The 13606-nt window shown below is 35.3% G+C and overlaps 1 protein-coding gene across 1 annotated transcript in view; it reads right to left on the reverse strand.

The window, feature by feature from the left end:
* Positions 1-13606, reverse strand: part of GLUD1 (glutamate dehydrogenase 1) — a 32588-nt gene that overhangs the window by 17001 nt on the left and 1981 nt on the right. The window contains exons 2-4 of the mRNA XM_051981860.1: positions 1707-1787; positions 1156-1211; positions 414-477 (exon numbers count right to left, since the gene is read on the reverse strand). Of these exons, the coding sequence (XP_051837820.1) occupies positions 414-477; positions 1156-1211; positions 1707-1787 (201 nt within the window). The remainder of the gene's footprint in view (positions 1-413; positions 478-1155; positions 1212-1706; positions 1788-13606) is intronic.

Here is a 13606-nt window from a genome sequence, read left to right on the forward strand (position 1 = left end):
CTTCAGAGTACAGACTAAATTCCCTTTTTTTTGGCTGAGGCAATGGGGTTAAGTGACTTGCCCAGGATTACACGGCCAGGAAATGTTAAGTATCTGAGACCAGATTTGAACTCAGGTCTCCCGACTTCAGGGTTAGTGATCTATCCACTGCACCATCTAACTGCCCCTACAGATTAAATTCTTAAAGCATATTAAGATTACCAACTAAAATATGACGCATACTTTAGACAGAAATGAAAAAGCAGGCCTCATGACCCTGGAAGGAACAAATGGGGCCTCAAAGCAGAGCTCATTCACTTCAATTTCCTAATCTGTAAAATGGAGATCATGATATTTATCCTATCCACCCTGTTATGAGGGAAAGTGGCTCGGGGTAAAGCCTAGGCCACTATGCAAAAAATATTAATACATACCAATAAAGCCCTTTTTCGCCAGTTCCATGGTAAACCTTCTTGTGATCTTTTCTAACTCATTATCCTAAAAAGAAGCATATTTTTGGCCATTATATATTTGACCTTAAAAGTAGTATGACCTTCATATACATAGTCAATTGAAAGCAACAGTCAGAACCCTAAAAAAAGCCATGTCTCTTTGTGGGGCTCTTTATTGAGAAGCTACATTGTAATCTCTGAGCAGTTTATCCCAGGCTAACTGAGACTGCTTCATAGACTTAACATTTTAAATAGCTAATATGTTGGTTTGGGGATAACTGTATGAATTTATCGAGGGATGAAATGAAATGAGTCCTGGTTGCCTCAGAACTGAAAGATAAAATTTAATACAAAAGGACTTAAAACTGTTTATTATATGGTACCTGATAAAGACCCCCCCCCCAAAAAAAAACCACCTCAAAATTTCTTTTAAAAAAATGCTATATAAGCAACAAAAATTAAACAAATAGTGGTTTCCAATATCCAGAGATCTTCCTCTTTACTGAAGAAAAAAAGGTCAATAGCTACATCAAGAAAGTGACCTTTTAAATGGCAATTTACCAAATGAGTAACTTATTTACTTGTTTTTCCATTTGTCTTTTAAGCAATAGGGTTCATTAATCTCACCTCTGGGGAAAGGGGAAATCAGATGGGAAAACAAACACAGAAGGGCACAGAGAACACATTATTCTGATCTTTACATACACATAAAGGTGGAACTTACTGAATAGTGCCTGGGATTGATTTTAACACCAGCTTTGGCTCCTCCAAATGGCACATCTGAAAGCAAAATGGGGATGGGGAAAAAAGACAAATTGAATACTTGAGAATAAAAATGCAAAATGCCAAAAGTCAAATCTTTCTCTTAAATATCAATGACTAATAATTATGTCCTGTCAAATCTATGCTTTCTAATACAATAATGTCTCTTAAGAATTTTGTGTGGCTTACTTGTTTAATCAGAATTCAAATTTGTTATTAGTTAATTCAGTCCTACTAAAAGGTAGTACATTCTTTCAAGAGGTTTACATTTTTATGTAAAGATAGATTCTGTATAGTTTTTTGAGGTAGATTTCCCATATTTTAAAAAATCATTTTTAAAATAGAAACATTTTGCCTCAAAAGCCAGTTAATATTTTCAAAAATTAATAATGCTTCTAAAGGCAACTCCTTACCGAAGTATCTTATTAAAAATAACATTCAGACATCACTTTTTTCTCTAAGAGCTTAGAGCACTTTTAGAACATCCTGCCATAAACAAGAAAGCTCTCTTACCAACCACAGCACATTTATAAGTCATCAGAGATGCCAAGGCTTTTACTTCATCCACACTAACATCTGTACTGTAACGGATACCTATAAGAATGGGAAGGATAAAAATGAGTTTTAAAGAAGCATCTACTGGTACGTTAAAAACAAAACAAAACATAAAAACAACCTCTTTCCAACTAATACTTTCTCTTCCTTCACCGCCTCCCAACCCAAATATAAAATAGTCAAGTAAAAGAAATTCACATGTCTCATCTCTCGTCATTTCCTCTTAATACTAGTGCATTTTTATTGTTTATTGTCTGTTAGGCTTGACAACACAAGTTACCTTTTGGCTTTTCTTATATCCCTAGCACTTAGCACAGTGCTTATCATACAAATAAATTATAATATATGACCATAACATAACAAAATAAGTAATCCTTACTGATTTCAGCATTTAAAAAATATTTTAAAAGTACTTTCACTAGTGATTACTGTATTAATCAGACACATCATAAACACAATGCCTTTCATGGTAATGAGACCAATAGAAATAGTGTCCTCTCAGCATATAACTCCCTTCTTAAATGTCTGTATCTATACTATATACTTGTACCTCCAAGTACAAGATGTGCTGGCAATCATACTTATCCTCTATTGCCAATTCTCTGCTTCCTTCTTTGAATAAAAGTGCTTATTTGGGAGTAGTTAGGTGTGTGTGGCAATGGAGAACAAAATCCACATAATCAGGAGGACCTGAATTCAAATCCAGCAGACACTAACTTTATAACCAAGCAAGTACCTTAATCCAGATTGCCTCTAAAATTAAGTTGACTCTAAAGCAAAAGTTAAAGTTTTTTCTTTTGAGCATTCCTGAATATTAATCTCTAAGGGGTATGTAGTAAATCCCCCAGGGCACTAGGGCCCTCAGAGCCCAGAATCTGTGCTTGTGCAGGAGGGTGTCACTCATGCCTGTAAGGTCTCCACCTCAGAAGGATACCATCTTCTAAGCCTCAAATAGCCCTCAAAATGAGAGCACTTCCTAACCATTCTGCATCTATTCTCAGATGTCACTCTGTAAATCCTTTGAAACGCTCGTTTCTGTTGCAAGGCAAGCCCCTTGAGGAGAGTCTGGGACGGAGGCTGGCCTGTTCTTGCAGCACTGGTAACGTCTGTCTGAGACAGCATTCACAAGTAGGCCTAAGCTGAAGGCCAACACTCAATTATACTTGCACACAAGTCAGACAATGTTGGAGCTCATTACACAAACCCAGGACACTTTTTCTATACCAGAAAGCATCTTCGTTTTGTTGATGTGATTTCCAATAAATTAACAGCCTTAGCCATCAGCCTAACAGAAATGGACTTTCCAGTCAGTTTGAAGAATAAGCACTCCATACAATTCACATATTATCCACAATGAGGACCATTTAGAGGTCCACTCTTTTTAGATTCTATGTCAGACATTATTTAACGATACCTTCATGATAACTGGTTAACGTTTCTCTTGTCAGTCTTTATGATCACCAAGTCATCTCAGCTTATGTAAAAAAAAAATCTTGAATACATGTATAGGAGAGAACTGTATCAGGAACAGTAGCATTATGATTTCAAATGTCAAATGATGCCTAAATTATGTTTATTTACAATTCTGTTTTTGCCAAACTATGTATTTGCCAATTTAAAATGCCAGAGAATTTGCCCAAAACATGAGGAAAAGCAAGGACTTAAAAAAAATTAAAGGGTCCTAAACACACTTTAGTAGTTAGAAGAGTCTAAAAACCAAACCCAGAAACATTCCTGTTGTCAGTGATCATCGGGTGAGTAGGCAAGTAGTTGTATAGCTAACTTTAAAAATCATGCAGCTCTCTATTAAAGATTATATTAGATTTTAGCCCCCAGGTACTAGAGGACCTAATGTACTACTGAGGCACTGACTATGCCTTGATGTCTGAAAAAGAATGCATCCAAATTCTTCTGCAAAGTCTTTTCCCCCTCAAACAAAATAGAAGATCAGATCATGTATAGGTTAGATTTTGTATAAAAGGAAATGGGGTAAACTAGCAGAAATCATCTTCTACTATGATGTACAAAGATAGGAGAAATTCAAATATTTACTTATTTAGCAATGCTCAAGTACCAAATCAAGTTGCCAAAAGCAAGTTATTCCAAATAATAATATAGGTATCCTCCACACCAACAGAGACAAAGACTACAAAACCAGAAAAACAAAATGCCTATGAACAAGGCCTGCAAATTATGAGTCAGAAACCAACTATGACTGTACTATGGATCACCATGGAAAACACTCAAGTTTCCACTGGATAAGACCCAGGAATACTCTTATTTACAAAGTTAAAAAAGTTTTACCAACCACACCCAGTCAAAACTTAAATGCAATGCAAGGAGCAGGAGAAGACTACAACATTAATAGCTTCAAAAAGCACTTCCCCCTTCAATTTTTCACATCTGTCATCCCAGTGGGGTAGGAGAATCTTTAACTCTAAATTTTATCTTTCTCGAGCATTTTGTAAAAGGAGAAATGTTTAATGTATGTAACAAATGTATTTATTACTTATATATATGTATGTACTCAATGACCTATTTTCTTTTTTTTTTTTTAATATTTTATTTTATTTTATTTAATAATAACTTTATATTGACAGAATCCATGTCAAGGTAATTTTTTTTACAACATTATCCCTTGCACTCGTTTCTGTTCCGATTTTTCCCCTCCCTCCCTTCACTCCCTCCCCTAGATGGCAAGCAGTCCTATATATGTTAGATATGTTGCAGTATATCCTATTTACTATATATGTTTGCAGAACTGAACAGTTCTCTTGTTGCTCAGGGAGAATTGGATTCTGAAGGTAAAAATAACCCTAACCCGGGAAGAAAAACAAAAATGCAGATAGTTCACATTCGTTTCCCAGTGTTCTTTCTTTGGGTGTAGCTGCTTCTGTCCATCATTTATCAATTGAAACTCAGTTAGGTCTCTTTGTCAAAGAAATCCACTTCCATCAGAATACATCCTCATACAATATCATTGTCGAAGTGTATAATGATTTCCTGGTTCTGCTCATTTCACTTAGCATCAGTTCATGTAGGTCTCTCCAAGCCTCTCTGTATTCATCCTGCTGGTCATTTCTTACAGAACAATAATATAATGACCTATTTTCTAAGTGACCCTATTAATCACTTTGAGGAAGAACTTAGTCACTCCTTAGCCAAACTCTTAAGATTTTTCTTTTTTTGCTGAGGCAATTGGGGTTAAGTGACTTGCCCAGGATCATACTGCTAAGAAGTATTAAGTATCTGAGACCACATTTGAACTCGGGTCCTCTTGACTTCAGGGTTAATGCTCTATCCATTGTGCCACCTATGGGTTGGTTTTGGGGGTAGAGGCATGAGCCAGAGAGATAAGAGGAAAAGGCTGTCTCCTTCCACAGGGTTAGACCCAATGCATTGGAGCCCATATCCAGGGTCTACTTTACATCAGAAACACAGGTAAATGGAATTTTAAAGTAAAGGAGGGTTTAAGAAAAAAAAAAAAAAAACTACACATACATACATTCCCTCCTAGTGTTTTAAAAAGTTATAATTAAAGCCTTCCATTTTAAAAACTATTCCCAAATAAGTTTATATCAAAAAGCAAAGTACAAGTACAAGAAATATTAACAAGAAAGGCCACGTGACTCAGAGGACTTGGGGTCTGAGGTTGAAGTCACTTCCTATGTCCCTTTGCAAAAAGTCATTCAAATTCTATAATTCACTTTGTGGCTTCAGTTTCCCAAAATAGAATATCTATAATCAAAGACAATATACCTTGAAAACATTAAATGTGACTTCTGCAATATTTCCAAACTTTCAAATAGTGAAATTTGAAACAAATTTGTATCTACTACATTTTTGTGACCATCTAATAAAAAGTAAAAAAACAAAAAACACCTCTAGTGATATAATTGATGAGTTCGAAAAGACAATAACAGTATATACAACTTTAAGGAAAAAATGGAAGTCAGTGTGTTAATATTGGGGAGGGTGTCTGTAATATTGAGAGGAAATGTCAATTCACTGCCTATTAAAAAAAAAAAAATCAGTGGACCGTTTGAATTTTTCGTGCTTTCACTGGTTATGAGTCACAAAAACCTCTAGCCTAAGCTAGCATTTGTTTTTGTGATGAATCATATAGTAACTTGGTAAATGCAATAAACAAAGCCAAAGGTCTGTTTTATTTCCTTAATTTCACTGCATTCACATTCATTTACATTACAACATTATATATCCTGCTTATATTCCTTTGCATGGGTTCATAGAGTAAGCCTTTACATGCTTCTTGGAATATCTCAGCACAGCAAGCTTTGACTGCATGTACCTGGCTTGTTTAGTCACAGCCTCAACCCTGGGCATCTGCATTTACTTGGCATGTACATGGAGCATTTTTATCCTCGACCTCCTGGCAAAGTTTTCTATTCAAGTGAATAAGCATCTACTAAAATCTTTTTTGGGCTGGGGTCATGGCAGGTAAACACAATTGCCCAAGGGGCACACATTATTCTCATAAACTATGGGCCCATGGGGGATTCCCTGGGCTGGTTGGACCAATCTGCTCTAGGAAGGCAAAGCAGGCAGGAGCAGAGCCCACTGTGCTGCTCCAGTGGCTCTTGGGACAAGACCTCTGTCTTTTGGAGCCATGTCCAGGAAACTAGGTCACTTTTTTCACCTAGGACATGAGAGCATGGACTAGATCACAGGACCCCTTTATACTCTTGGCAATTGAGGACACCCCTGCAAGTAGCTTGTTTATGTGGGATTTACCATATTAGAAATAAAGATGTCTCAATATCATGAAAACGGCTTTAACCTCAAAGGTTCTCAGGGGCCCTTGACCATAGTTGAGAACCACTGGATTAAATGATCCAAGATTCCTTACAAATAAGTCACATGACCCTGTCATACAAGTATAAGGCAATCAGATTCTAAATATGAGGTGCTCAGATAGAAACCCCACCAGGAAAGGCATGTCAAAGGTAGCCACACAAAAACAGAATCTGGGCAAATTCTTTGTTTGGATGGCCACATCATCTAAATGGCCGCCTGCCCATGTTTCTCCAAATCAAGAAACAAAAAGGCTTTAGAGGAAGAGGTAAGGGGAAGGGAGAAAAAAATATAAGGTTTTACATGGGTGTTGAAAACTTTCTATGCATGTTTTGATAATAAAGTTTAAAAAGCTTGGAAGAGTTGTTTTCAAGGCCCTTCTTCCTTTTAAGAGTATAAATCTTGTTCTTGTCAAGACAACTCCCAGGACTCAGTGCAAGATCTTGGATAAAATAGCAGGTACCACACTGCTGAAAGATGATCTTTATACAAAGTTTTTGTGGGACAGTGTCCATAATGCAGAATACCACAATTATGTCCAAAAAAAAAAAAAAGTTACATCAAAAACTCTAGTTGAATTCATTTTGATAAAAGAAATTATGTGTATATCACTCCTCCTAAGGACCTTCCCAGGCTATCCCAGGCTTCTCCCAAGTTCCAGTGAACTAATCCATTTTTAGTTTCAAGAATTGCTTTTAAGCAGATGATTCCCAAAATCTAATCTCTAGCCAAGGATGTTAAAACTACTTTCAAAGCCCCTATTTAGGCTATGTTCTGCATACAGTCTCCAACACTGTATGCTCAAAACTCACCTCTTTCATCCAAATGAGTTCTTTTTGTCAGGATCCCTTCAGTCTTCTAAGCTCTCAGACTATCAACTTCTATTCTTTGACTCTTTCAAATACTTTTTATTAATCCTTCCTTGTTGCTCTTACCTCATCCAGGACTTTATAGAGGCTCAGCCACGGAGACCATGGAGTCTGTTACACTGTGGGTGCAAAGAGCTCAAGGTCCTGTCTGCCCACTAGCCGAATTATCTTGAAGAATTTAATTCTAGGATTCAGCTTCCTGTCTGAACTATGGATGTTCAATTTTTATTTCTACAATTTTAAGGCCCTTATTGCTAGTACCTCAGAGAACCAGGGTACTGTCAAGATAAATCTTTGTAAAAAACATTACTTTCAAAACCCAAGTCCCAAATAGGAGCAATTACGTGGAAACCACAGAAAGTTATTTTTATAAAGAAAAACTTCCTTACAGTAAGTAACTATCCAAAAGGACCACCAGGGGCTAGTCTGTTCTTTAATAACTAGATCTCCAAGAATCAACTATGACCATTTATGAGAGCAGGTAGGACCAACAGATGCCTCCCAAGTCCCTTTCACCTCAGATTCTACAGTTCACTAGACAAAAAACTAGAAAAAAATTTCCCTAGCCTATTTTATTAAGTAGAAACTCTTCTGCCTAACTTCCCAGGATTGTGGTCCTGCTCTGCTCATTCAATTGTGCCCAATTCAATGAGTATTTTTTATTAGACTCTACTTATTATGAATAAAGCCTTCACTAAAATTCTGGTCTAATGCCTCATTATGGCAGTCATGTGTTAACCAGTAAAAACCTGGTAATACTCTGATAGTTGTCAGACCCAGGCTGGCTGTATTTGGCATTATTATGTCTAAGAGATCAAATGAAGGTGATGAATTTGAAAGCCACAATCCTCAAAGAATATCCAAAATTGAGGTGTTGCCATTTGTTCCTGTAGAATGCTTACTTATAATCAAGTTACAGATCCTTGGAGAATGGTGAAGTAGTAATTACTAAATCATTTTTAAAATGTCTATTATCTACATGAACTTAGAAATCAAAACTATATATATATCTACATAGACTTAATAACATTAATACTTGTAAGGCAAAATATTATCACAAAGTCGCATGATTTATTCACTTGTTTCTCTGTCCCTTCATTAAAATTTGGCTGGAACTCAAAAATAAAATGCATTTTAGGCTGTATTACTCTCTACTTTTTGCTCATGATGAAACAAAAAGAGAAAGAGAGCACTGTGTTCCTAATGAGCTTGGACAGGCATTACTAAACCTTTTTTGGGTCACATCTACTCAACTTCTAGCAAAGAAGTAATTCTGAAAAATTGGAAACTCTCAAAGACTTCCAGAGAGAATAGTGTGATTCTCAGAGAAAGAACAGCAAGTTCACAACTAACTAAAACACACTGCTTTGGTTTAGGTGGGTCCGAGGGTACACAGGGAGAAAGGAAGCTATTTAAAAATTACCCCACTGAAAAGAACTCAGCTAAAGGATGATGCCTAACATATTGCTTTGGTATTAACGGGTGTTTAATAAATGTTTACTGAATGAGTCTTCAAAAACATACCATATTGTTACGTTAATTTTTGTTTGTTTGTTTGAACCTGTGCTTTTTATGGGGACAGAGCAGGTATTCTGATCCTGAAATCTATGATTTTAATTTTTAAAATATCTTTTGATATGTATTAGACTATCTACCATTCTAGTGGAAGGGGTGGGGGGAAGAAGGGGAAAAGTTGGAACAGAAGGTTTTGCAAGGGTCAATGCTGAAAAATTACCCATGCATATTATCTTTGTAAATAAAAAGCTATAATAAAAAAACCATGCATCTTTTGATAACTGGATTTCAACAGATTTCCTTTGTAATCCCGAGTTTTATGTTCTATTGGTAAAAAACATTCTGGGTCCATAGATTTTACCTGAACAACCAAAGTGGCTGTTTCACTTAGAAAATTTGTTGCATAAATACACTTACTTGCCAATTGCTTTAACAGGCAACATAGTACCACAGCTTCTAGGAAGAATTAAGCAATAATCACATTTTTTAAAAGTGTCCTTTGATTTAGCTCTTAAAACACTGTCATTTCAGCTTTAATATGAAGAAGTATTACTTATGACAGTACCGCCATCATTTTAGAGGCAGAATTCCATTAAACCTACATTTCATTTTCTTAACAATGGGGACATAAAGTGAAGATGGAAACTTCAGCTTTTTCTGAATAACAGATCTTTGAGGCTTCTTTCTTCACTTCTGGATGGAGGGTTGTGGGGAGAGAGGGAAGGAGCAAATGTTGCAATGGCTTAGAGATTTTGATGAACACTGAATGAAAAAAAATTTAAGGAAATCATTATTTTGCCTATTTCCTCCTAAGAAATATAGAAGGAATATCCCAATTAAAAGATAGATCCATTCCAGCAATTTATAAGAGAGACTGACCAGATATGGTCCAAATTTATCCCAAATAAGAGAATGGAATTATAACTTAGTTTAATCATTCTGGAAATTTTAAACCATACTCCTAAAATCGAGATTATTAAGCATTATTATGTATTAGATATTTACTGCCAAAAGAAGTCAAAAAAGTAAATTTTTTTTACATAGTAAAAAATTTTATAACAGCACCCTTAATTTTTAAAGAATTGGAAATAAAGTTTTGGAAGAATTGGAAATACTATGGTATATGAATATAATGCAATATTTTTCTATTGCATGAGACCTAATATTGATTCATAGAAACCAGAGGGAAAATTCTATGCAACACTGAATTGAAGTGAACAGAACCAAGAAAACAATTTAACCAATAATCAGTATAATTAAAACAATAGAAAGAATATTGGCTTAAAGAATCACAGGACCTGTCACTTCTGTGACAATCAGGTAATCAAGGTATTTAACCATTGGTCTTTTATAAAATAAAGTTTGGACACCACTCCCTATACATACACCCCATTTCTTAAACATTTAATAGCTTTTTTTTCTTTTTTTAAACAAAAACATCAATTTTGGCACTAAGGTTTAAAGTATGATAATGCTCCTCACTTTAGCTTTAGCTATGGCCATGTACTTGTTAGGTTGACTTTACACAGATGACTGAGCATTAAATGTTTATCTTTCAGAGGAATCATATATACATACACACATATATATGCACATACACACAATTTTAAAAGCAAATTACTGCAAGAAGTGATACAAAATGATTCATGGGTCAACTATCTACCTAGTGTATGCCCCTCCCCTTCTCCCCCTCCCCCCCCCTAATAAATAAAGGTGTTGGGAATACACTATATGATGATCAATTCTGATGGAGTTGGCCATCTTTAAAAATCAGTTCCAATGGAGCAGTAATGAACTGAACCAGCTACACCCTGCGAAAGAACTCTGGGAAATGACTAAAAACCATTACATTGAATTCCCAATCCCTATATTTTTGCCTGCCGGCATTTTGGATTTCCTTCACAGGCCAATTGTACAATATTTCAGAGTCTGCTTCTTTTTGTACAGCAAAATAACGGTTTGGTCATGTATACTTATTTTGTATTTAATTTATACTTTAATACATTTAACATGTATTGGTCATCCTGCCATCTAGGAGGAGAGGAAAAATGGGAACAAAAGGTTTGGCAATTGTCAATGCTGTAAAATTACCCATGCATATAACTTGTAAATAAAAAGCTATTAAGATGTTGGGTCTTCATTTTTTTGGTAAAAATTTTTGTTTGAACCTGTGCTTTTCATAGGGACAGAGCAGGTATTCTGATCCTGAAACCTATGAATATTTTAAAAACAGCATCAGAAGTCACAGGAAAAGCTGTTTTTTTGCTTACAAAGGCAAGGAACCATAACCAAGTTTACCAATATCATTAGAACACATAACCTGGCATCAGGGGGAAGATTCATAAAAAACATGTTCTGGGAGTTTGGCTTGATCAATCTTCTTTCAAAGAACCTAGCAGAGTACAATCTTTAACAAGGATAAGCTGGACTTGGTAGGAAAATGAATTTCTCTCTTGAAATATGTTAACATTTCAAGTTGAATGACTTCTAAAGGAACATTTTAAGAGCAGAGAATACAATTTTAGCTCCAACGTGAATCCAATCTCTACTACTTTTGTAAAGATATTAACAACACTTTTTTCAAGTCTTTTAAAAGACTTGTTTACTTGGCTGTAAGTTACTTAACAAGAACAAAGAATTTAGGCATATTCATGTTTATGTTGAGATCTGAAAATAAAGTACATATTAAAAAGGGTCCCAGAAAGAAAGAAAACTATTTAGGATTTCTTTGGTTAAAGAGGCAAATGAAGTAATTTAACTTATTATTAGAAAAGGCACCAAATTTGGGAGTTAGGACCAGGGCTCAAAACCCTGCCTCTAAAACTCTAAAATTTCTGTTCCTCAGTTTGCTCCACTGCAGAATGGAATTGTACTAGATTAAAAGTGTCAATATTGCAGAGGCCAGAATTAGATTGAAATGTAGTTCCTATCTTGATTTCATTGTGTTGCTCTATTAATTTAAAAATAAAAACATATTAACTGTATTTTCTAGGTCAATAAGACTAAGGGAACCTCATGTGTTAGTTGAGGCACCTTATTTCTATCCAGATTGTGACACCAAGAGACTAGATGACCTTGATGATCTTTTCTGGCTCTTAATCTGGGATTCCTGATTAGGGAAGAAAACTAAATTATGAATAACAAAAGAATCAAGATAATATTTATCTAGCAGAACAATCATCTGTGCTTTTCTCTTAAAATATCTAGAATTAGATGCCTTAAGCAAGTATCTAATGTCTTTGACTATGTCAATATGTAAAATAAAAATAAAATATTTCTTAAGTCATTAAAGTATCAATATTTAACAACTTTCATTTATATGCCAAAAACCCTATAAATTCAACATTTAGATAGTTGTAATGTCAAAGTTAGTCAGCCTTGGAAGAAATGTTTGAGGCTCAAAATGTTTTATCAAAATATTACTCTGCAGCATGTTTTTCTAAATATTTCCAATAGACAATGTATATGGGCAGAACATGTATCTTGGAGTCAGAAGAGCCTGGGGCTTAAATTCTGGATCTAACACTTGTTAGTGCAGTGACCTTGGGCAAATAATTTGACCTTTTTGTGAAAAGGACTTTGCAAACCTTAAGTTGCCCCCTAAATGTGAGTTACTACTTGTCATCCTTTAAGAATGAATCTAATTTGCATAAACAGTCAAGTTATTTAGAACTAATCATATCTTATAAACTGAGTAAAGTTTTATATTCCATCTATCCTGTGACTTGTATCACAGCATATTCAACTTGTTCTGAAAGCCCCCCAATTTTTTTAAATTGACAGCATGACTGAAACATAATAGGAGCCTGTCTGAAAGATCTAATCCCTTGGTCTTTGGGGGAAAGGTGGTAGGGGCTCACAAACAACACAAAAGAGGTTATTCCTTAAATCTTAGTGATTTGTTTGTAAAATATTTAAGTCTGAGTATGGAGACTGAGCTTCCCCAGAATTGTTAAGCTTTTCAGTTTTCAGTGACTTATACCTACTTTAGATTACTTCTTAACAAGTATTTTACTATAAAGTCATCAGTTTTTTGCTGCCAAATTCAATACTCGGTGTTAAAGGATTTTGCTGCACAATATGATATGATGACTTTGCATTAAGTTCCAATTTTTTCATATTGTAAATTGTTCCCCTTTGTTTAAAGGGGACCACCATCATATTATGTTTGTGACCTTGAGGGGGAAAAAACCACTTTGGACCCTCTGGATTTCCTTTTGGACTTAGAAGAGTTTCTGAAGTCTCTTTTCAGTTCTGGCTGTCTGATCCAAATGGCTTCTTCCTTTCCAAGATGAGAAACTAAGATCCAAGGTGGCAGTTACTTACCAAGGTCACACATATGTGGCATCAATACAGATTTATTAAGTAAAAATCTGTAAATCATTAAGCTAATGAACTACTCATTTAAAATGCAGTTCTAAAGCAACTGCTATTCCTAAGCTAGGACCACAGGAAATTGCCCAAGTTTTCTTTGTAGAAGAAAGATAATTTTGTAAAGTCCGTTTGGGAAGCCCATGCAAATTGTGGCCAACTTGAAAAGAATGTCCTATAAATGAGCCCAACGTGGCAAAAACACTGGAGTCCTGACCCTACTCCTCTACTTATTATGGTACATATAACAAACCTCTTTAGGTCTGAAGAGGGAATGGGTAGGTGGGTCCC

Source organism: Antechinus flavipes, chromosome 2 (assembly GCF_016432865.1).
Source record: "Antechinus flavipes isolate AdamAnt ecotype Samford, QLD, Australia chromosome 2, AdamAnt_v2, whole genome shotgun sequence".
Taxonomy (NCBI): Eukaryota; Metazoa; Chordata; class Mammalia; order Dasyuromorphia; family Dasyuridae; genus Antechinus; species Antechinus flavipes.